Source organism: Galleria mellonella, unplaced genomic scaffold, assembly GCF_026898425.1.
Source record: "Galleria mellonella isolate WM207_F2 unplaced genomic scaffold, CSIRO_AGI_GalMel_v1 utg57, whole genome shotgun sequence".
Lineage (NCBI taxonomy): Eukaryota > Metazoa > Arthropoda > Insecta > Lepidoptera > Pyralidae > Galleria > Galleria mellonella.
The window spans coordinates 7,806,161-7,832,934 of NW_026442119.1; the positions used below are offsets into that span (position 1 = coordinate 7,806,161).

General features: G+C 32.7%; 1 protein-coding gene and 1 long non-coding RNA gene across 2 annotated transcripts in view; one reads left to right on the plus strand and one right to left on the minus strand.

Annotated features, from left to right (window-relative positions):
• The window catches only part of LOC128201714 (uncharacterized), a 51,017-nt gene extending 37,091 nt beyond the window's left edge, over positions 1-13,926 (plus strand). The window contains exon 4 of the long non-coding RNA XR_008253389.1: positions 13,186-13,926. This is a non-coding gene — a long non-coding RNA (uncharacterized LOC128201714). The remainder of the gene's footprint in view (positions 1-13,185) is intronic.
• The window catches only part of LOC113509875 (protein couch potato), a 217,961-nt gene continuing 199,377 nt past the window's right edge, over positions 8,191-26,774 (minus strand). Inside the window, exons 2-10 of the mRNA XM_052899420.1 lie at positions 20,301-20,378; positions 19,023-19,076; positions 18,750-18,812; positions 17,644-17,788; positions 16,873-17,000; positions 15,900-15,911; positions 15,379-15,566; positions 13,294-13,504; positions 8,191-12,832 (exon numbers count right to left, since the gene is read on the minus strand). Coding sequence (XP_052755380.1) covers positions 12,797-12,832; positions 13,294-13,504; positions 15,379-15,566; positions 15,900-15,911; positions 16,873-17,000; positions 17,644-17,788; positions 18,750-18,812; positions 19,023-19,076; positions 20,301-20,378 — 915 coding nt within the window. The 3' untranslated portion in view covers positions 8,191-12,796. The remainder of the gene's footprint in view (positions 12,833-13,293; positions 13,505-15,378; positions 15,567-15,899; positions 15,912-16,872; positions 17,001-17,643; positions 17,789-18,749; positions 18,813-19,022; positions 19,077-20,300; positions 20,379-26,774) is intronic.

The following is a 26,774-nucleotide window of genomic DNA, read 5'->3' on the forward strand; positions in this document are numbered from 1 at the left end:
GCAGTTTTTTCATAAACATACCAGCGTATGAATAGAGTTTGAATCGTTTTTGCGACACACCAACTTTAATTTCATTTCAAACTGGAAGTTTTCCTAAATATGCTTGTTTTCATACTTTTATGAATAAACTTTCCGGAATTTGTTCGACGGCTGTTTATTGGGAATCTATAAATTTAAGTGAAAGCACGACAGACTTTGAAGTTTTGGATAGAACACAAAACATTTTGATATATTATGATTCACAGTAATTAGTACAGAATCATGTTATCAGTAACAATGATCACATCATTAATTATTAATACTAACCATTAACCATTGATATTATAATAAAACAAATTACTGCTAATACACAAAGCTTGTGGCTGAGTTAATTACGAAAATTACCTGCTCAAGGGATTCATGAAATGCTTAATCTTAATATGTGTTAATCGTGTCGTAATAATGCAGGGTAGGGGCTAAATAAATATATTAAGAATAAATTAAGGGAATCAATTTTTATAAAAAAAGGAGAGTAATAAAAACATAAAATTCATTTAAAATAGAAGAAATAAATAAGTTAAAATTATGTAAAAAATATTCTGTCGACAACAATTTATATTTATCATTAATGTTTTCGACCAAATCCGTAGTTAAAGTGAACGTTCCACGACGAGGTCTACGGAATAATTGTTTTTGGATTTTTGAATGTTCCATGTTCCGTTTAATTACCCGCGACCCAAAACAGAAGGGTATTATACGCTTAAAACCCTCATCTACCTATCAGTACATCCGCTTGTGGCTCCCTTTGTAAAAATTAAAATCAGTCTTATTTTTTGTCTAAAAATATGCAAGTACGAATAAAGTACATACTTATATATTTTTGAATAATATTATAAAACTTTATCTGCGTATTTAATGCAAGTGACGGTTAACAAATTAAAATATATTCAGTAGCTGGTCCTACACATATCAGCCGTTAACTGTCCAATGCTGAACATACGCCTCTCCAAAGAAGAGTGGGAGGGGGGTGGGTGCAGGTTGTCAGTAGTTATGACATAAATTACATAATAGGTATAGTAATTAACAAAGTTTATATATATAAATGGAAGAAGAAATTTAATAAAAATAATCATAAGTTTTAAAATTTAAATAAGTTTTTGAAAAATATCATAGTTCGTTTATTTAGGCAGCATAAACGCTGAACGTAATGAATAAAATTTTAATTATGGCTTTTATACTCAGCACTCCGACTAGCTTTATAGTTGTAATAAAGTTTTTTATTTTTCAGTTTAATTATTATAGATTTAGCGAACTTACTTTGGATTATAAATCTGATTTTAAAGTAATATATACTGAAAAATTTTCATTGTTAATATTATTATCTATTAGCTGTATTCCGGGGCTTGGCTCACAGGAATCAGTATTCTTTGAGATAATTTAGGATATAACCTACTTGTATATCAAATTTCATCTAAATCCGTTCTGTAGTAAAATTAAAAGCGTGAAAGAGTAACAAATATCTATCTGTCCATCCGTGCAAACCTTCGTATTTGTAATATTAATAGATTATTATGATATTTTTTATTAAATGTTATTATTAAGCATATAATATGTTTTCTTTTTACAGAGAGAGATCCATGTTATTAGTATAATGTGGTATATTTATCTGTGCCCGTGCCCAATTGGTAGGCAGAGAGTACAAACAAAATTTTGCATTTTAAAGGCTTGCGCGGAATATGGATAACTTTTTACGCAAACACCTTTTTACGCAAAAAGCGTTGTTGCTTAATTGTTAGAGAATCAAATTAAACATTAACAAATATTTTAAATTGATACTTTACTTGGACCAATAGAGGATACATAAATATTCAGCGTGAGGCTATTTACTCACACCGCGCCATTTTTTTTGTATTTAGCATTTTTACACCAATCGTAACGAAAGAGTTTTTAAATCCATTATGTAGTTTTTGAGTCTATCCATTACAAACAAAGAAACAATCCAATCTTTCTTCTTTATAATATTAGTGTAGATATCGCAATGAATTCTAGATAGAAATACGACTTCAGTAAGTCATTATAAAATGTATGGTTACAAACTTGAAATTTAAGCCAATAGTCGAAACTTTTTTAACTTCCTACAGTGTAATTAACTTGGTTGCGCAATCGAGTTAATTGCATTAATTTATAACTTGTGACTTTTAGGGTAGGGTTAGACCCTCTTCTTAGCGGAGTAGAGTACTCGGCGTATTGTACTATATTGTATTTTTGTTCGTTGAAATAGGAAATTCTACTATCATACTGTACTAATATTTGAGCTAGTTATGCAGAAAACAGCCTCATTACCTGGGACGGTCATAAGAGATGGTTGTTTCTTTTATTATGAGTATAAATTAGGAGTTTGTTTGTGATTTATCATGTTCAAACAACTTTATGTATTAAAATTAAATTTAGTATCTATATAAATAGATAATATTCTGAACTTTGTATATTTACTAATCACGTGGGAAAAGCCCCAGTATGCATCTAGTAACATATAAAAGTCCGTATAAGTCCGTAACTAAAACATAATGGAGAATTTTGTAAAAGTCCTTAAATTTAATGCCAATACCAATGTGGACCAATGATCTGGAACTAATAAAAGTAGCAAGTGAAACAACGGGCACGTCCTCGTATTTCTTGGAAAACTTTAATCTGTTCTGTTAAGTTGTTGTTATTATTTTTGCAAAGTTTAAATTCTTAAAGTTTGTTTCATGATTTTTCTTTGCTTACAAATTGTCCTTATTATATATAGGTTTTATTTTATGATATGGATTTACGATAAGTACATTTTGGTCCTGTGGTTCCGGCATAGAATAGGCCACCCCTTACTTTCCTGTGGGTGTGGTAAAAGACGACTGGCGTGGGATGGGCAGCAGCGTCCTTTTTAAAACTTCTTTATAGCCTGACTGCGGTTGCTAATCTGCCTACCAAACGTGACAACTACTGGCAACACCCTCAAAGAGGGAGGCTTATGTTCAGCAGTGGACGGTTAAGGGCTGATATTATGATAGTATTTTGGAGGCGAATGGAATTGTTTCCATTTCTTTAGTTTATTAGGTTTGTTAACGGTGTTTCTATTATCGAAGCGTTGCAAAATTATAATGATCAAAGTTTTGGTGTTAACCAAATTTAAAGTCATGACACTAAAGTATTTTTGGAGACGGAGAATTAAATCACTCTGCCTGAACTTTTGCAAAAATAATAACATTGTAAATAGACAATGTCTATACAAAGAAGATATCTTAGAAAAAGTTATATGAAGGATCTTTACGAGTATAAGAACAACAGAAGTTAAAACAATAATTTCTATAATTATTCTTTGTTTGTCTGTCTGTTTATCTGTTCAGCTATCATGCAAAAACTACTGTACTAAATTAAATACATTTTTCATAGTTATCTTCCTAAAGATCTAACTTAAAATCTGGGGTATAATTTATCTTGATGTGTATGTCATATAAAAATGATTACTTACATCCAAAATACGCTCTTACAAAATTGCGGGTGAAAGCTAGTTGATAATGGACCTTACGAATTATTATCTTTTTTATACAAAACGTACTTATAGATTTACAAAAGTGGGACAACACAGCGATCTGCATATTTCAAGAAATTGTGTTAAGAATTCGGTATTAATAAAACTGGAATCTGAATGTACCTTGAAATAATTTGATACAAAACGACGCTCTTTGATGTGGCAACACTTACAGACACATCTGGGATATGTCTTTCAAAATGTCGAAGCGACCGATTTGTACGTTAGCGGATTTACCGGATCAACGTTTCGTTTAAGTGGCGCTCATGTGAAAATATCTAGCGGTTAGCACTTACATATAAATAACATTTGCTTCTCATAAATATATTAAATAGCTTTATATCGGCAATGTTTAATTAACACACAAGGATACGCTTATTAAACGTAATAAATATATCCCGTTGTATACTTGTAGTACTAGAGAGCGTTTTGGTACAGTGGTATATCCCGACTTATATGATCTGTTTATGTCCATAGGCAACAGTTACCATTTCTCATCAGATGGTTTTTTTTTAATGGATAATATTGGAGCGGTAACCCTGCCTGTGTTAACGGTGTACGCCTGAGGCGTTGGTAATGGATGATAGTTGAGAATGAAAATGCAGGTCAGTTAGCTCATCGCGATGAATACGTCTGGAATTCAGCACTATGGTTTCTAGGGGGACCACGTGAAAATCGACCTGATAGGGTATATTGCTAGCAATAGGACTGGTAGTTCGCATTACTAACAATCCCTTCCCCCTTCATCAGATCGGCTGTCGTCTTATTTGTCATTCTATATAGCATAAACAGCAATATACTTTATCAGGTTGATCTCCACCCCGTTCCCCTGAAAACCAATGCAGGTAAGGTTACTATTCTATTTTCAAATTTTAAAAAGTTGGTTAACAAAAATCTGTATAACTATGTGAATAGTTACATATCACTACCAACTTAATTAGAGTAAACATTGCGAACGCTTTTTACGAGTGGACCGAATGAAGTCTAGGCAATTTGCAAAGTGGAAGTCCTTTAAAAGTTCCGTCTCTAGGGGCACATACTGCGGAGTCATGGGTAGGTACAGCAGTCGCTGTGTTAGTAGCTAGGAGTGGTGTTTAGGATGGGAATGTTCGATGCCAGTGGGAATATGCTGAAAACTAGGTTGGCTGCTATTACTTACTTCACTGTATATGTATACTAAATGCATACCTACTTTAATTTAAGTACCAAGCTTCTTCGAATAAGTGTCTCTCTTCAGTTATACTCTAATAACAGCGTAGAACTGTTACTATTATTTGAGTTTGAGTTTACTGTTTAAAAATAACTATTGTGAGTCATACTGTTATATATAGGTATAGTAATTATTTTTATTCGGGGAAGCTGCACTATTTTCGAAAGTATAATATAAATAAGTGAAGGATATCTCATGAGTGAACTTCATGGTTGTGTCGCTATTGAGTTTTAGAACGATTGTAAGACCGATATGAATAATTACAATACTGCTTATTGCTAATTGATTGAATGAGGGTGGAAAGGAATTGTTATTAATAATTAGTTTAGTTAATTCTTGTGGAATTTGTCACGATGGGTTAACTAACCTGCTTTCATCCTCTCCTATTATCTATCACTGGTACCCCACCAGCGTATCCCGATAGCGCCGGCGCTGGGACCATTCCATTATCATCCATAAAAAAAAATGTTTAAATGATATGAAGATGGTGACAAGTATTTTTAGGCTGCTTTTGTCTAACATAAAAGCCAAGGCCTTTGGATATACCAGACGATGGCTTTACGTGTTTTCAGAAACACGAAAGAGTAACAATCATTTTTAAATGATTCAAATATGAACTTAATAAATTCAGGGTTAAGGCTGAGAGTAAATTTTAGGATTTTCGGATCACAGTTAAGTTGTTCAACTCAGCTGTAATATTGAATGATTGTGCAATTTGAGAGTTTAATCGCCTCCCACTAAATGCTTTTGTGTTCTACACACTTTAGAATAAAACTTTATTAATAACAAGAAAAGTAGTTTATTAGGTGCACGTATAATTTTCATATGCGTTGAAGTATCTATTGAAACTTCTTTGTGGCCATAATGTAAATTTAAGTCACTTATATATGTTGATATTATTTTTCTACACGGTTTTTGTTTCTAGTTAAATGGTTGTCTCGTCTTGTATCTACACGTATTATATATATTGTTGTTCTAAAGAATATTATTTTTCACTGTGACCCTCTATAGTATCTGCGGCGAGACGTTTGTATTTGTGGATTTGTTAAGTATAATGACCATAGTTTATTTATGCTTATGACTACTTATAGGTAGGGGCTTCATACACGTATGGGATTATAGGTTTGAGCATATTTATTTAGCCTTCAGGAATGGTAACACGTACCTAAGAGTATCCCTCGTAATGGATATCATCGTATTTTCTATAATATTTATGTTGTTCATGGTACTGTTCATGTTCATAGGCAACGGTTATCACTTTCCATCAGACAGGCCGTGAGCTTGTTCGCTGTTCAAAGTTTTATAAAAATATTTTTATGTATTTTGTTACTTTCATGAGAAGGTATTATTTATTAATGCATGCGTTGCCATTGCAGTTTTGAAAGTAAAAAAATAATGAAACCATGAAAAAAGAAATAGGCACCTAATCATTTTAGACTAGCTGTTGCCCGCGATTCTGTCCACGTGGTAGTTATTCCTATTTAGTATATATCGATGTATGTACCTAATTATTTATTAAATCTGGAAACATTGGACCAAAATTAACAAATAACGTGTCGTTCTCACTCTTTGCCTGAGGTCGAAATGACTACTTAAGTAGGTTCTGTACTAAGCTGTATAAGTTACTATAGCTTTTTAACTATCGCACGGTTATTTTTTAATTTTCCGTGATTAAAAGTATCTAAAATGTTGATCGGTGATGTAAGGTACCACCATGCAAAATTTCATTTAAATCGGTCTAACAGTTCTGGGGATTAGCTCGTACAAACAGACAGAGACACAAACATTTGAAAAATTCTGGATGTATTTATATATCTATTTCACATCTAACATCCCCTTGATTCGATTTTTAGTGTTTTATTTTCTATGTAAATTAGACCTCTACAGATTTATTATATGTATATATTATAATACTTACCATCATTGTAAAAAAAACAAAATTTATGACTGTTACGCCACTTTTATTATATCATATGTAGTTCTGATTACACCTTTGGGAATTATAGTCGTGAAATAATCGATAAACTAGCGAGATGATTTTGCCTGCTTTAAAACAGCGGAGACGGAGTGTATTATATCATATCCGCCAATTAGATACCATTACATTAACAACTACACCCAAAGGAGATTACTATCAAATTCATGAAATTAACTTTAGTTAACTGCCAACATAATTTCAACTTCGTTATGTACATTTCGGATCTAATGTGATATTAATGATATTCGCGCTAATTTGCTCGAGGCCGCAAAATGGGGTCATAGCAAGTTTTAACCGTCTAAATAATTAGTAGCTGGTTGGTCCCAGGCGGCGACTGTGCATGCTAAGACTCCAACTCATAGTGATAATTAGTTTGTATAGTTGCTGCTGCAGTTAGAGTTTCTATTCGTTGGAATTGCATAATTTGCGCCAAGCTTTTCGGCCACGGATAGGAATCTTCATATAGAGAACTTATTATCCAGAAGACTCGTGGCTCAGCTAGTCAGCATTTGTCAGTTGTTATCTACCTACCCAGTACGGCAGTTGCTGTCCATATTGATCTTGCTATCAGGTGTGATGATGATGATCTCCAATCCAAGTAGTGTTTGATTTTATTTTAATACCTTTACATTATCTACTGAGTGAAATAGAAATAAACGGCATCCAATAATTGCTATCTCGAAGATAAAAATGGTTAAAAAAAATTTAAAGCCTTTTATATTTTATATTACCTAACATCACGCAATCAGTTATTATGTTAGTATGGAGAAATACTTTTTGATTCCAATATATTTTTTTTAGGAGGAAAATATTCAATTTCATTGGCAGAATTACTTAGGATGCTAATTTCGATTTCACTTTATATGTGTTGTTTCATACTTAATCTTATGTTAATCATGTCTCATTCTTTCCACGAAGATATTGTAAACACATGATGAATATAAGATCTAAATATGCGTATTCAGCAGACATTACATTCTATACGTGTGTCAGTTTTCGGTTAAAACTGAAATGTTTGTTTCTGTCATTTTTAAGTCTCCCTGTTATCTATAGATCAAACTTAAGTCCATTATTTTATATTGTGTGACCAAAAAATGAAACACACAGTGTAATATCTTGCTTCTATTTCATTTACAATAAATTGAATATATAGGTACACTGTGTGATGTTATTTCACTATTAGTTGAGCGGCGCGGTATTTGTCTACTTCTTGTCTATGATTTAGTATGAAAGTTTTATTGTTCGAATCTTGTTCAAATATATTAAGTTCTAAACTTTAATTTGATTATATATGAATTATTTAGTTAATTGATGGAAACAGATAAGCGTTGTATAGCTGCTGATTTTTATTCTGTAAGAAAACTATCTACCTAAAAATGTATTAATTATATTGTATTTATATTCTACATTGGAATTAAATTATGACTTCAAAGAAATAAATAAACAAGAATATTAATTTGTCACATATGTTTATTCCCAATCTTTGGACCCTATAATGCTTTAAAACTAATAATAACATAAATACAACACTGCCATAAGTTAATTATTCAAAATTAGGAGACTTCATAGCCATTTCACTGATAGAGATATATTACGTCGTCTATGTAAAACCAATTCATTTGAGACATCAATATAAATACAATAATTAATTATTCAAAGTTAGCAAATTCGTTTTACAAGAGGACGCATGAAAGCAGATAAATCTACAAAGCAATGTTCTAAAAGCTCAACCGTCATTTATATCTAATTTCAGTTATCCTAAACTAGACACACCTATAAATTTTAGTACTAAATTTTGAATATTACAAGATCATTGACAGAAAATACGAAACATATTGAGTGAATTGCGAGAAACAACAAGTTGTATGATAAATTATTTAGAGGCATAAATCTGTCAAACCAAAACTAAGTTTGTGTATATTTGCCATATGTAGAATAGAAGTATATTATAGACCTATCGACAGTTTTGTTGGAGACTTGGCAACTACGCTTCTATTCTGCGACTTAAAAACAGGGTTGTCAGTTGAATAAAAACTTCGATTGAGGATGAGCTCAAATTTATTTGAATTAACAATGACGTCTCCAATGCCACAATACTCCATGAAGTAAGAAAAGAAATTAATGAACATCTATAAAAGTTGTAATAATGATAATTAAGCTAAATTTATCACTATTTTTACAATGTCATTATGTTTTTCTTAAACCACAATAACACTTTACCTCTGCTCTAAAAGCATTTAAATAATCCAAGTCACACAAATCTAACAATTAATTACTATCTATATAGTTTGTATGGTTTATTTGCTCGATATACAAATAAGTTTCGGTGATGCGCTAAATTGTCACCGAAATGAAACAATTACATTAATACTGAATCCAAAGCGGACTGTTAAAATTAATTTGGTAAATAAGCCATATTGATTTATTAGTCTAAAATAATAACAATAAAAATAATAATGTTTAAATTCTACAGCCATTAGTAAATAAAAACGAACTTGCGCGACACTACTCGGGTACTATGCAAAGGTAAATGATCCACATTTCATAATACAATCTAACCGACATTATTTCATCAACGTACGAAAACAACACTTAGTATGTATTTGATACTCCAAACGATTATTTTGTTTCTTTATTCTATTCATATGTATCTCTTAGAATAGTATTTAACTAAATTTATTAAGGGGCACAGAATTGATATGTTTCCGATGCACGGCGTTTGTGTGATACCGCTTCACTTAAACCTAACTTGCAAGGCGATGCTACACCCCTACTCTACCCTATCACATGCGGGCCAATGTCACGCGTCTTGCTACCACGACAATCCAAACACCATCTCTCGATTTCACAGTAAACGTTAAGAAAATATCTACTATTCGTGGCTGTTTTGATATTAAAAACGAGAAGTATGTGGAAATTGTTTTAGATTAAAATACACAAATTCAAGCAAATGTTCCGGTAACATAAATATAATTTGGATTTAGCGTGACATATAGCCGATTGCATTACAAGTAGTAGACGAGAATACAGAATAAACGTCTCTATGAAACCGCTCTTTATTCCTAATTACACATTAATATTACACGATGATATGTATCGAGTAGTCCCGCAAAAGGTGACGTAGCCGTGTCCGCAGCCACTGGACGTCTCTTACTCGCTATCTACGGTTGTTGGACGGAATCATGGCGGCGTAGACGTCCCTTACGCTTCCAGCATACTCCATCCGCTATCTAATAACGAGCGCCATTTTATCGCATAATTTGTGTCATGAAAATGGCGGATGGAATTATGCGTACAAACCAAAATTTTTAAATCAATCGATGGCTTTAAGATAAATTATAGTACATTTATTATACTCGAAATACTTGTCAAAAGAGAGCTTTATTACTATTTTATTAAAGTCATCGATAGACCCAAAGCGTGACAACTGAAAAGAAAAACATAAACTTTTCGTTGTATTTTTAGTCCGCGAACAAGGACGCCGTACGCCGAAGGTATGGGAGATCACTACTACGTTATTACACAATAATTACTTACATACGAATTAGCATTATATCGAATTAAATAAGTAAACATTGACTTAGCTTAATTATTAAAACAGACAATGAATTACGCATATATAAGAGAATCTGACATTTAATCTAAGCGACACTCCTTTGTGTCACTTGATAATTGTATAAATCCCATTTTTCGAGACACCAACTTAACAAACTTTTAAAATATACAAATAATTATTGATTATGATAATAGCAATGGTAGGTAACAATAGAAAAAGAATTAAAAAAGTTTTATTGTTGCTATAGCCTGATGTGACCCGTATTATATATAGGCATCGACATTAACTTTAGTATGCGATAAAAATAATGCCATCATCGTCATATGGACCACGAGCTAAGAAGAAATATAACTTATGAAAAAGTTATTGCCAGTAAGTAGTACAAGTTTGCCTACAAAATATAGTTTGGTACGGTCTGAGGTTAGTATTAAACATTATGTAGTTATATCCTTTATCTTTGGTCTATACGCCACGACGTCGGTACATTGTGAAGTTATAGTCACTATAAACAACGTATAAAATTTTGCTAAGTCAAAAATTGACGAAATTTCTATTTAATATTGACTAAGAGATTTTCATAAGAATTCACATGCGGAATCTCCGGCCAGCGCCGGCGTGCGTTGGGCGCCGCCAGTCGCTTGAATACCTCATAGACATCTGTCGCGTCAAGATTTTAACCCAAATATCCAAAACCTTATTTATTATAGCCTAAGCAGGGATATTTTTTTTTACTTTTTTTTTGTATAATTTTTACATGTTTACATCAGCAGAATACGTTACTAGATACCTATTAGATTAGATTACTATTCATTTTTGGTTTATTGCTATTTCGCACTGATGTGTACTTATGTCGTTACTGTGTTTTTGTCAAACATCAAGTAACGCAATAGTCAATCTGTATGCGACAGTCAACTAGCTAAAAATAAAAAATATATTAATCTTCCATTTGATTAATCCTAACATTTCAGTAAATTTAAATTTCATTACATTGTTTCATTATTATGTATGAATAACTTTCATTAAATAGTAATGTAACTATGCTGATTCTCTACAATAAATACCCTTATCTAGTTTTATCGTCCTAACGATTACACAATAAAAGTATAATTATTAAATTTTAAATTAGATTATTACCAAAAAGCTCGTCGAAGCATGCAGATAGTAGAGTAATTGTTTCACTATTCAGCAATGGCGTGTACGACGCCACGTTATTACTATTAATTAATATAATGATTACATTTAATTATTTAACTCTCATAAGGCCAAGGCTAAATTCTCGCAACAAGACTGAACTTATCTCGATTGTGTCGCATCGCATACTAATCGCAGAAATAACGGGATCAGTAAAGTTTGACAACGAACTTCGTCTAGGAGCTCTGACAAATTGAAAATGTAATCAAGAAAATTTCGTTTGAATCGTAATTCCGCAAGGCACAAGAAATTTTGGTGTATTCCAAACAAAGGTTTAAGATGGGAGGGCGAGGGTGTCATGGATCACGGGTGAGGATCCACGAGATGGGATGGGACGAACTGGTAAGGATACGATGCGAGTGAGCGATAGTTCAGTGATGCATTGCACTCCACAGCAAGCGCACCGAGGGGCGACCCCGTCCTTTCGCGTCAAAGTCAGTAAAATCTTTATATAATTATTGCAATAATTCCATTTACAGATAGAAAGGATAGTATAAGACCAACACTAGAGTGCTAGCACTTTAACGAGTGATTGAACATTATAAAAATTACTAAGAAAGTATTAGGTAAATATAATTTGAAATAGTCATGAAATTCATTTAAATACGCTAACATTATTGAGGCTAAAACAAAAGTATCGTAATTATTACATACAACTTTATTTAAAATCATTTAACTTGAAATATTATTTAACAAAACGTAATCTTTCTATGAAGGGCACCTTTGGTTTTTAGCTTATTCGAATGAGATATATCCTAAAATGTTTAATTTCTGGTTATACGCTATATTCATAACAAATCCTCTCAATTGTATACATCGGCCTTGTAGAAACAAATATAAAACTTTCTCATACAATAAGTTAGTTGTAAATAAATCTTATGTTACAAAATAAATGAATAATAATAATAATATTAAATAAATACGTAGATTACGTTTACAAGAGAATAATTTCAAATTATATTACTTTTATAATTATGAACGGTAAACAATAAAACTGGAATGTTAATAATAATACAATCAACAATTGCTAAATTTGGTATAAAAGAAAAACACACCACACCTCTGACGCCGTTTGACTGAACGGAAAACAAAATTAATGAGGAGATAGAGCTTTCATTTAAAAAAAGTACACTCTTTAGTGGGTTAGATATCTCAAACCCAAATATCTTGATCCGATTTTAGTAGAAATGTGAGCATACGCTGTAGGTGTTGTTAGCTCCATCCCCAGTAGTGGTTCCGATGCGATTCAGAGGATCAAGATTGCGCGTCCCTCAGTTAGCTGGTTGTCAAGTGCCGAGAGCCACGAACGAACTAATGTTGTTCGCCCTCTTCTCCGCCTTTGGCTCCCTGCGAAAAATATTATAATGTTATTGGAGTACAAAGCAATAACTGATAATTACTGAATTAGATTTTTTATATTATATGCAGGCAGTAAGAGCTAGTGCAAGGTGCATCGGTGAGACATTATTGTTATTATGCTTCAATTAGGAATTGTAACTTTGGAACCTGTTGTAAATGTTCTATGGCATAGATTCTATGCCATTATAAATAATATAAGTCGCTATAATTAGAAAAGAATAATTTGAAACGATATTGCGACTAATATTTACTTATTTACTGAGATTACAATTTATATTTATGTATCTTCATTGAAGAGCATTTATACGTCGCATTTATGAACTTGTTTTAATTTATTACAGAATACCAGGATCCAAAGCTCATTCTACACTGACATTACACAGATTCAGGAAAATTAAACGGCGTGAATCTATGTCATATCATTGTACTAAAGATGTGCACGTGCATACTTCATGTGAGAGAATCCAGCCGTTGTGTGCCATCTTATGCCTTGCGTATTCGAGATGGATGGCGCCCTCGGAGCTGAGGAGGAGCGCCCCTTGCAGGCGGGCCATGGCAGCGCCGGCGTCGGTGGGGCTAGCGAAGTCGACGAAGGCCACCGGGCCCGAGCTGCCGCCGTTGCCGCCGGTCAGGAGTCGCAGGCGCGAGAAACCGGGGCAACTGTACCACCACACTTAGTTGTGCCCACGCCCGTAAACCCACAGCGATTTGAAGTGTGTATTGATGATAGATCACATTGCTATCAGGCTCAAATTTAGAATATACCCATATTGAAAAATATGAACTCTTGGGAATTAATAATGATATCGAGTTAATTGAATGAGTTAAAGAGACTAAAACAGAATAATAAAACAATATTCGATGTTGATGTCGAACAGTTAATTTCTATCATATAGCAGTATAAAAATTAATATCTACTGGAGCCCCTAAAAATATAAGGGCTAAATAAATTTGAGATCGATTCTATAACAGCCTGATCGAAAATTGTATCCGTGAGCTCGTTTACCTGAAGCAATGTGAGACTAATGATCTAGTCAAAATATTTGTGTTGTCTATATTTAAATAAAAATTTTCATCATATATACGTGTTTGTTTAATTTGTGTCAACTGAAAACTAACATATTCACGGACACTCAACGGCAATAGCCGTAATAATAATAAAATTTCTATTGTGTCTCGTTTAGTGTTCGTGAAACTCTTAAGACAATCGTATAGTGCAACATTTACATACCTGCTTGAAGTACAAATGTAACATTTATGATTCATTTGTGTGTAATAAGAGTGCTGATATACGACTAGTTTGTGATATGTGTAGTCCATTATCGCCATTACCGAAAAGTTGAATTCAGTACTCATATTTTGAATTTTGATATCATATAAATTACACTATTTATATTACGTGAAATATTTCATTTAAGCAAATTTTTTTTGTATATTCATTCTTATAAAAAAGAGAGCATTTAATTTTGTATAATGGTAAAATAAGTGACTCATTTATGTTATATAGTATTAAGAGACATGTAATTTGTTTGCTCCAGTTGCTTTAGAAATGATTATTAATAATTTTAGTAGATAGAGGCACTTAAATAATAAGCCAGTGCTAAACTTTGGTTTTCGGTAAGTCGATAACTTGATTGTCATGCTTTGGGCGATACGGGTGCAGGCTTGATATTCTCACACAAACGTTATTAAATACAATAGATAGTACATAATATCAGATAGCAGAATGTTAATTGGTTTGCGTGAGACATTATAATAGTAGCAGATTCCAACAACGTTCATGTGATATTTGGTGCGACATGCACTGTGGAGAAGTATTATATACTCGTATTATTTGTTCTTGAGATAATTTCCTTTTGTAGCCATTGATTTTCTTATAAATGTAGTCATGCACATATTGTGAAATCCAAATTTTGAAGATCGGTAATATAAGAGGATTATACATCAGATACGAACTGTACTAGCTAATTTATAATTAAAACTTATTTCACGTTTACTGTAAGCCATTTAATACGAGATATTTATTGAAATTATATATTTTAAGCTCTTGATATTTCAAAGCTGTTATAAGCAATTATCTCGTTCATAAAATATATAACAAATAATCCCTTACTTATAAAAACTACAATCTTTTACATAACTATTTTAACTATTTAAGTGTTTACTCAATATCTTTCCAATCGAGAATTTAGCGCAAAAGAAAAAGACAAAATACTTCAATAGTTAGAATAGTTATGAAAGATTTGAGATTTTTATGAATAAGGGAGTAAACAATTATTACGATATATGTATAAAACCGTTTGAGCCATAAAACAATTAGACGAATCTCCAAAATTGGGTTTGTATCCGCAAATTTTGGAATATATTTTGACTGAAAGTAACATTTGTTCCAATTTTTTATTTTATTTTGTAAGGTTTATTAAAATAAAGTCTATACAAAAATTAAAATACACCGTTACTTTCAGTCAACATCCATAGGTATAAGTTTATTAACATTATAAGTTTTATAATATTTAATATTATTAATAATATACCTGCTGAATATTTCTTTAAGTTCGTGTTCTGACACAAACTGGCCAAGATTGGCAACGAACAGCGTAGAGCAGGGAGGCGCAGGATGCGCGGGGTGCGCCGTCGGCGCCGGCGCATGCGCGGGCACTGCCGCGCCCGGAGATCCTAACGCCGGTGCTGGTAGAACGCAAGCGCCCAGCGTCAGGGGGGTCTACATAAATGTGTAAATAGTTACTTTCATTGTGCACACGTACAATGATCAGGATATAACAAGCTGAAATTCATTGATACTATTTTTATTGAAGGTTCCTGTGATTTACAATCTCATCTGATCAAATGTGATGATGATTAAATATTACACTGTTCTGTCACTTTCTTTGAAACTGAAAATTTAGCACATAAGAAGGAGACAAAACAGTTCAATAGCTATAGATAGGTTTATGAGAGGTTTGAGGTTTTTATGAATAATCGGGATAGAATATGTATGTATATCAATAATTAGTAGTACCGCATTCGAGTATTCTGACACTTCCCTATGGTTGACTGGGAGAGAATGCTTTTAGCATTAAGTCCGCCATGTACACATTTTTGTACTAATGAATAAATAAATATTATTTAAATGCATAAAAGTGGAGACTCTTCTTCCATCTAGTAATCTGATATTGAAACGGTGATAAAGGCTCAGTTCTTGAGCACATCCCCTAAAATTAAGTAAGTATTAAGTACTTAAAAGTAAGTATTTTTGATACAGGTATTTCATACTAAGTTTAGCAGTTTGTATGAAATGTTAAAAAAATAATGAAATGTTCCATTTTTTATGCAATTTAGAATGGCAAACAAGCTGATGGCCCACCTGTTGTACAGTGTTACGAATATTAGATTTCACCTTGCTGTTTTCGTTCTGTTACATTTAAAAAGGTTTTTAATATTATAGTTGTAGAAAGATTTATCACCAGATTTTATGACAAATTGTTATTTAAATAAACCCAGGTAAAGACTCATAAGTTTTTATGTTAAATTTATAATGATGTTAATTTTGCTTTATTAACAGAGGTATAAAATTCCTCAATTTTAAGTAATTTTAGTGGCGTGAACTTAGGCGGATCAGAAAGGTTCAAGTAGGTACACTAACTTTCATTTGCAGAAACACAAAAGCGTATTTGCCACCAGAAGGCTATTCAAATTTTACCACTCTAGTTTATAATCATATTGCTTAAAAATTTTTGTCAATGAAATTTAAACATAATGGTTATAAAAAAATGTTTGGTTAAATTTGCTGTCCTAGGCTTCAGCCTACTCAGCCTTGTGGTAAATTTGCCACTGGAAAATATTTTGCTTTGTATTATTTTTATTTTCAATTTTAAACGGAATAAAAAGTTGTGTTAAGTTTGGTAAAGTTAATCTACATTAAATAAAAATTAGTAAAGTGCATAGTATTATATTATCTGTGGTAAAACAGTGTAATAACTCACGTGGTGTGGCCTATCGGCGGCAGCTAGTCAGAGGTAAGAACGTACGGGCGCCATCTGCGGGTGGATAGCAGGATGCACCAACCCGTGGGACAGTGCCGGCAATTCCCCTCCGTACGCTAGCGGGTGATGCCACAGCTCTGCTCCCCCACCAGGGAAGAATGGACTCGCTAAGTCTGTACGCACATTTATATAAACCATCATGTTGTGCTCTAGAATTGTAGTCTAAATTTAAATGCATTGCAATATTTTTTTGTAATATTAAACACTGCTGGAAAAAATATATTATTTACAGTGTGCTTATGACATGTTTTCACGAATCAGCTAAAGGCTTATGAGATAATATTGTATAAATAATTAAGGTATATTACATGATATACTGTTGGTGTGATTGTATGCTAAAATAATATATATAAAATTCTAATTATACTCTATATAGCCCAAACAATCCCATGAAGTACATAAGGATATATCATTGAAAGTGTTAACATGAAAACATGTAAAAAAGTTGACGATAGTGTTATAGAACCCGACAGATCAATCGATATAGCTTCGCGGGGCTAGGCCTTGCGTGGTACGTGTAAGCGATCACAGATACTTGCCCATTGCGTTTGCTCGACACCCCATTATAATCCTTTCATATCGTAAAGTTCGGTTAACAACAAAAGGACACGAGTGTTTTGCGTGTGAGGATCACCACAAAAATGGGTCGTGAGATTTTATTAATAGTGTAATCGGTATATGATGATATGAGGTTTGGTAGGAGTGCCGGGGCGGTCGAGCTAGCGCCGGGCGGTGTGTGCGTTCGGCGGTACTTACGTCCAGTGAGTGGGTGCATCAATGCGGGGTGTGTAGCTGGCGCGGCGGTGGCAACTGCCGGCTTCGGCTTGCTGACCTTCGTGTTGCTTTTAGCGAACTCCAGCCGAATCGTTTGCGGCATGTCGGGGTCGAATCGGACGCCCTGCTGTGAACAGCCGCGAGCGGTGCGGCGCTCCGATATAATGACCATGGAAGGTTCGGCTTTTGTGTGCTCCCAGCAGATACGTGTTTTGCCCATCGGGGCAAGTGACGTTCGCGTGTTGGGAGGATACTGGGATGAGGATACTGCATTTGGAAGGACTGAGGGTCCCTTTAACAGTGTTTTAAACCATTTGCAATATCCCCGAAATGTAGGAGTTTCGAACAAAGAGTAACCGTGTAGTTTTTTTAATACTTAGGGACCCGCAATTATTTGATATGATAGCATTATTCGATATTAATAATATATTTAACAAAATCCGCGCCCGCGCCTGCTAAGGTGACGGAACACTGTGCTCGGGATGTGACATCAAAACCTGTCAAACAGTGACATGCAATTGCGTATTTACACCGTAAAGTAATCGTTCACACTCCGATGTCGGACGCCTTAGTGTCTCCACTTGATGACCGGTTGTGGTCTATCGATACGTGCATAGGTTTAGCATAACTTAAGATGCGGTTACTCAAGTCAGGAAAATGTTATTTCAAGTCTACAATGAGAATATTAACTATAGTGCTCATTGGCTGTGTTGAGGCATGTGATGAGAAGAGGTTTAGTAACACCGTGCGTCTTATATGTTTTAGTATTTACAGTAGCATATTAAGTTTGTATCGCGTATCTCGGTCTATTATAGAGATACTGTTATTGAGACAATTTGTGGTATAAAGCCATTCATATAATTAGGCGATAATATCGTGTACGTGATTTAACTTTTACTGTGTTTATTGTATGCTATGTTTATTGTTTAAATTCTTGATTATATTTTAAAATATCTCTGCTCATCTACGCCTATATTTTATAAAATTTTTCATATATATGCAAGTTTATAGCATATATTAGAAAAATTTCAACTATATTTAATAAGTACAGTTTATTTAGAATACAAACAGCATTTGATAAAACTAACCTGAAGGTCTTGTTTAGCTGCTTCTGCACCAGCTCGAGTGTGGAACGTGACGAACCCGACAGGCTGAAAATATATTTCACTTAGTCATGTAGTCTGTATGTATATATGTATATGCTGTTTTTTGAACGATAGATATTTAATTATTGATTGCTGAACCTCGTTTTTTATATAAGTATGAGAGCTAATGTCTATAATTAAAACAAGTTTAATCAATATGAATCAATCAGTATAAAATCCAAGGATTATGAATTAATTGATTAGAGGATTACTTACCGACGCTGTTTTTCCATTCTTGCTAGTAACCTTTAACAGCGAACCTTCATAACCCTGTATAAACAAAATTAGAATAATTATTGAAGGTCGTAGAGACTATCTATCTAATTTCTTTATGATGAAACACAGTATGAATCGTTTTAATATATTATTACATTATAATGGAGACCTCATCAAAAAATTACTTGTACCATCAGTTTCATTGTGTCATAGTTGAATTCTATTCAAAACGATTTATACGGGTTAACTACCAAAAAATTGGTATCCCTCTGTGCTAGGCACCGAGGATAACACGCGATACACTAAAACTAACCCTCAGTTTACCTTTAGCCACCTTTATGTGTGCGGTGCCATCCGTACCAGTCGGGGATCGAGTGTAATCCCCCTTATCGGTAGACAAAATCGATTCAATCCGAATATTACGAATCGGAGCATGACATTTGATATTTACGACGCAGTAATCCGAGTCGGGATCTTCTCGTCGCGTGACGGAAGCGATGTTGTTCTATGTTTTATTTTCTCTTGGGGCAAATATTTGGACATTTCAAGGAAAAGAATTTAGTGTCTATTTCTTTTGACATACCTCGTATTTTGATATTTTATTCAATTCACGTGAAAACAGTATTCGTTTTTTTTCATGGTAACCAACGTTTTGAATGTTATGTTGAAGCTCTTATCTTTAACAATATCCGGACCTGTCTTTGTTGGAAAAAGATTACTAATATGTATTCCAAAAGTAAGTCAATTTAATTTCATAAATATACCCATAAATTTGTTAATTTGGATGATATATATCTATATATCCCATGTATACATAATAACACGGGCTGGTGACGTCATTTACTATTTAATTAATTTCATGCTATTTTATCTCATTGATAGAATAGTTTATATATTAAACATATGAAACTATACTATAGAGACATTATTGAAGTAGGTATTTGTAAATTAGCGGAATTTGATTCTGTTTATTTTTAGAGTGGGTGTTACGAGCAAACAGATCCAGTAACATCAAACAAACATCTGGAATAGTTTTCCTATTTGTTGCTTGCTCTACCTATTTCATTCGTCTTTCTAAACAATTACCAAGTCAGCCCCGGTTGTCACACTTCGGTTGTTTTGTACCCAATTCTTTGTCAATATAGAAAAGGGTAGCTCCCTGACCGTCAAATATAAGCTGAGTCATTTTGTGGTCATTACAGTAAGAGGTTTGGGTGTCTATACGTACGAGTATATTAAGAAAAATGTACAGTTACATTAAATATGAAAAAATTTTACCTCATATGCTCGAAACAGTAAATATAATTCCCGAGGCTTTGCGTCCATTGGTAACCCACTCACGAACAATGTTCGGACCTGAAACAATATAAAAAAAAACTTAAGCTTAGGTAGTAAAAATAAAAGTTCTTATTTATATCTTTTCGGCAATAAATGTAAACATATGAGTTTAAAGATTATGTAAAACGAGTAATTATGGATAAGTAGTTGTATCTTGCGGCTTTGGTTACCTGAATTAGAAAAAAAATTATCTTATGTATTAATCAAATATATGGTTTACCAATGTGTTTCCGGTACAGAATAGGCCATCCCTTCCTTTCCTGCGATTGTCATAAGAGGAGACTAAGAGAGGGCGAGAGATGGACAGAAGTGTCCTTCTTGAATGTATATAGAATAAGTTATTTTCTTAAAACATTTCTAAAGCATAACTGCAGTTGCCAAGCGTGGCAACTATTGGCAAAATCCCCCAAGGGGGAGGCTTATGTTTAGCAGTGGATAGTTAAAGGCTGATATGAATATGAATGGTCTATCTATATACTGAATACTGTTTAAATGTGTTTAGGCTTTATAAAGTGATTGAGTAACAAACATCTTATTATTCACATTTATAATAGTAGTAGGAGTATGATTATTATTCATTTAAGTAAAACCAATAAAAACATAATAATGTAACAAAGCAAACAAATTTAAATCAACAAAAATAACATAAAATTATAATAAAGCATCTGTATAAAGAATCCAATTTTAGATTAGCCATTAAGTAACTGATATTTTTTTGAGAAAGCTATTTTCGCTCTCAAACAAAGACAGCGACGTTTTTCACGATCCGCCACAAAAGGGGCATAGAAATCTTTCAATGCCCTCTTCCTCGATTCTTTCGGCTTTGTAAACAGTGCAGCACATTAATTCGGTGGGTCCATTTAATGAAATAAAACAGCTCGTAATGGTGGCGCGATTTGGCGCGTGCGGGAAATGGAGATTAATTGCTGGCAACACCGGCCTCCCAACGCTGGCGCCATCTTGTTGCACAGTTTATTTATGCGTCTGAGTTTCACTTTCGAAATTTGATTTTATTGGCGTTAATTTGAATTTATTAAAAATCTATTTGATGTATTTAGTAGGTATTTAGATAGATATTGATAAATAACTACAACACTAATATGTGATAACATATTAGTGTTGTTGTTAATACAACTGATTTATTAGCACGTAACCTGTGCAGTAACTATTTTTCGTATTAAATAGTCTGTTGTGCTAATTTTATTATTTATTTTATTTTCAATTTGATGTATATTAGTTATACTCGATCAAAAGAAATTCTGTTGATGTCCGTATTAATACAAATAAACGATCGATTAATTGATTATATGTTTCGATTCATTGCTAATTTTATTTAGTGTTTGTGTGGTAATTTCAACAAAACTTGGTTACCTTTACATTAAGTTCTGTTGAAAGACATTATACCTATACTACGTAATTTTCATATTTCGGTGTTGAATAAAAAAATGTATAACCTTATATCATATATCAAGTCTTTTAATTTGTTATGTTTACACTAATACAATTTGAAAATTGATTATTGGTTGTATCAGAACTGTTGCCGGTAACCAGGATTTATTCATTGACCGGAATAATAATATATAGATACATATAATGTCTATTTAAAATTAAATATTGCATATCTGTGCAATATATTTTAGTTTAGTTAGATAAGTTGAGCCATTGAAATGTCAAGGGGCAAAAATCATATTTTTATTAAGACATTTGTACCTAATATTGATAAGTACAAGTATTTGCACTTACAAACATGAATTCCAAATGCTAATAACCTCTAGCATCATCAGGAGTAAGGAGTTTAGTTCTTGTCAATATTATGATTATATAACGAATTTAACTTACAATTTGAACATTCTGAGATTTAAAGCATAACCCTTGCATTAGTGTACTACTAACGGAATATTAGATACGTTAGTTTATTCTAAGTAGATAATGCAATTATTTTAGTGTGAGTGCACACTCGAATATTATATTAATATGAAGAGACATCGGGTTCCTTGCCGTAAGGGTACGGGCGGTGCCCGTTTATATTTTATCGCATCCGTGCCCCGGTCAGTACCAGAATGGCGGACCTTTATGTCGGCTATTTTCCGCTACAACGCACAGGAATTCCCCGTTTCGATGAAACCTTATAAATTTTCAGTGTCAATTCTTAAAAATACTGATATTTAGTTTTTGAGCGATAAAATCGCAAAAAAAAAGGAAAAAATATAAGTACTGTTAATTCGATTGTATTTATAATACTTTTTAAATAAATAGTACAAAAATTCACTGTTTAACGGTATATATTATATTAAGGTTTGGAACTATATGTGGAGTTTATATTTCATTTATGTTCTCCATTATTTAGATATTTTTAAGGCATTTTTTTAAGCTGTAAAACTTATGTCTTATATGACTGATAAAAAATATTTTAGTTATTTATTCAATAACAAATTTTAGAAATAAATTAATAACATCAAGTATAATATAATTATTCGTGTCATACAACAGTATTTTATATCAATATAATATTATTATAAAATTTTATAATGATACCAATCGCTTTATTATCAAAGTATGTTATTCTTTTATTATACAGATTTATTTATTATAAAAGAATAACATAGTTAATGACGGGATTATTTAAAGTCACATTCTAAATACAATTAAATGATCTAATTTATAAAAGTTCGTTACCTAATTTTAAGTCTAGACGTCTATAAATTAAGTTCAAGACCTAATTAACCTACGTTTTAAAATTAAAAAAAAGTATGTGAGCTTTTTTATTTTTTAAAACATAGGAAGTCAGTAAAATACAGCATTATTTTCAGATTATAGTATTTAGGTCTCTTAAAGCATTGACGTTTTACGACTGAACGATAAAAACGAATAATTATCTATATTTTATACAAGTATTTATGTTTATAAAAATAATAAAACTATAATTAGGTTATGTCTCTGCAAGTATCTCGCGAAAACTAATGGACGGGTGAAATTTGGTAACTTAGTTCCTAGGTAGACATATAGAGTATACTTTATGAAGGAAAATGTCTCATTCCTAAGGGAAAACAGAAAAACTCGCAATGCCAACGACGTCGCTGACATACTAATTTAGTTTATGATTATAGTATTATTTTATCTGTGGTATATGATAAAAATTAAAAAATATATTGTAAGATAGAGTTTCTTCTGTCTTAGTCATCGTTTATTGTTGATTATTTTGTCTTTATATTTTATCACAAAGTACAACTCTGTGCCATTTGCATTCATTGACTCCCTGCAATATTAGTATTTTGGATGAAGAGATGAAGCGTAGTTTCCCGAACGCTACCCATCTAAGTTTTATCAGCATCATAACTTGTGTGTATTATGTGTATTTCTTATGTAATGTGTATAATTATTTAAGTATGTTGCTATAGATATGTCACGTATTTTTCACCGCATTCAGCCTTTGTTACGCTTTTGGTTTTTACCTAATGGTTAGCTGGTAGAGAATGCTATATGACATTAAGTTCGCCACTTGTACAAAGTTTTATTATGATATAAAAAATAAATAAATAACTCAGTTCCACTGCTGGGCACCGGCTCTCTACAAGAACAGGATATTAACTATTATCATCACGACTAGCTTTTTGTCAGCTACTTCGTAGGCGCGGATTTCAAAAGTAGGAAAACCAATGAAACGGATTACTCTAAATGACGTATTAAGATAAAATATATGAGAAGTTTTTAAATTTGGCCTTTAGGAAGACAACTGTAAAAACCACATCCAATTTGATGCAGTAGTTGTTGTGTGATGCCAGAACTACAGATAAAATTTCTAAAAATTTTTGTTTGGTTGCTATTGCTCTTATTAAAATCTTTCATATTAATTTTTCTTAGATATCTCCCATGTACAGACATTGTCTAATTACAATTTTATTGTATTAGTAAGATGATATTTTATTATATTTGTATCATGGCTTGGTTTATGTAGTTTTTATACTATTTTATTAGTGTATAGTGTTTTGTTACCCCTAGTCATCTCATACGATAATTTGAGACTCAAGAGGAGTGATCGCGTACTATTTATCACTATACGGAAATGTTACTTGTGAATCTTTACCAATATTTTATTCGTTTTATGCTTTTTGCGTCATAATGACAATGAATGTAAGCTGGTATGTTATCCTTAAGATGGATAAGAATCTAGTTTACTGTTTATCCCGGTCATTGATTGACTGGGGTAAAACGTAATCTATGTTCCGTCTCCTTTTTTTTATAATTCAGTCACGCGAAATGGCGGGGCAAAAATAGAGATATATTATTTCTGTTCACTTTTTCTACTACGATAAGACACACATTCCAGTTCGTTGTTTAAAATGAAAATTGAATTGTCTGGAAAACTGAAATACAAATAAGTACGTCAAAGGATCGCGCACCTAACATATTTCACCGAGGGCGGGGCATCCGGTCAGTTCGAAAATGCCCCACCGTGTCGACCATTTTACACTCGGTTGCCCTCGAATCCCCGTTCCACTATTGAGTTATGTTTCATACTCGCGATGTGAAAGTACGCTATTTCACTATTCAGGGGAAACATTCAGATACCCGTGTATATTTACGATTACTTTCGTTATTAATTGTCCGATTTGATTTGTTGGGTTTTGAGTAAGGTCGGGCGGTTTTAGTGAAAACTATCTACTGTTCCGATCATTGTTCTAGAATTATAAATAATAGATTGTATAACAGAATTAGCTATATGAAATATGACGAATAGAGGTATTGTTTCAGTCTCTTAAGAATAGGTATAACAATAATAGTATTGTATATTTTACTATAGATGAAAGAGAGACGCGACCAAATTTATGAGGAAAGAATAACTGAGATATTCAGAGGTTAATATAAGAGAGAATATATCTACATTAAATAATATTGGTAAGCCGTCAATTTGCTAATTTGAATTATATAAAAAATATCATCATCGTTATATCAGCCTTTAACTGTCCATTGCTGAACATAAGCCTTCCTTTGGGGGGTTTTCGCAGTAGTTGCCACGCTTGGTATTGGCAACCGCAGTTAGGCTTCAGAGGTGTTTTAAGAGGGAAGCTGCTACCCATCTCTTGCACTCTCTTAATCGCCCACGGGAAAGGAAGGAGTGGCCTAATCTATGCCGGGACCTAACGGCTTATAAAGAATATATAAAACATTAATATTGAGCATTAGCATTGAACATTATACAAACATATAAATAATTATACTAATTAGATAAAAGGTATAGGTACCTATTAACATAATTACTAGAGAATCGGACCCATAAGTTTCGTTAAATATCTTAAATTGGGAAAATTGGGATCGTAAGGAATAATTAATTTTACACAATTTATAGAACTAAATGATGTTATTAAACATTTTAATTATTCATGTTATTAGTTTTAAACTTGAGCGTTGTTTACACATATTTTAAATTCACAATCGGGACTTAACGCGACGTGGTAAAACCGACGTCGAAATTTTGGCAATGAAAATTAGGTATGTAGTTTCTATTTACTTGTAATCGTGTGAATTTAAAATATTCATATTATTATTAAGTAATATAATAGTAAACAGTAATTAAGTATAGAATAAAAATTATAAGTTAAATATGCACTATAAGAAATAAAGATTTTATTAATTAAAAACGTTTCTAATAAGAAAGACTCTTCAAGATCAGATTAAAATAGCCGAAGATATAGATACATATACACACACGCACACATTCATACACATAAAAATCTGCTCAATTTGGCTGTTTTTCAAAAAGTAGGAAATACTTCTATTTTTAATATCGGTTGTAAAATAAAAATATATAGTAACAATAATATTCGTGGTTTATTTCAAAGCCTATCTTAATTTTACGCCTTTGCAACTCCGAAAGCGATACGAATATTTGATCTGTCTAGGGAGGCCGATAGCATCTACAGGGCGACAGTAATGTGATGGAACATAAAAAAAGGAAATAATTTCTCAAAGGAAACATTATTCAACAATTTGCGAGCGTATTCACAATGACAGAGTTGTGTACATGTGCATTGTCGTGTATAAGTAATCAAAGTAGAAATTTTGCTTTGAATAGGTACATAAAAAACATCACACCGAGTCACAGCTCAGATACCAATTGTCGAAACCATGTAGTAATGAAATATTAAAAATATAAAAAAAGAATAATTTAATAAAGTAAAAATGCTGGCAACAATTAACAGCAGAGCTTTCACTGCGTATAGGTATTCTCATTGTAGTAATAACCTTTATTATAGATAATATTTTTTTTTACAACCCAGGGGCAAACGAGCATGCGGCTCACCTGATGGTAAGTGACTACCGCCGCCCATGATCATTCACAGCACCAGCGGCATTGCAGGTGTGCTGCCGGCCTTTTAAAAAGGAATATACTCTTTTCTTGAAGGTTATGTTGTC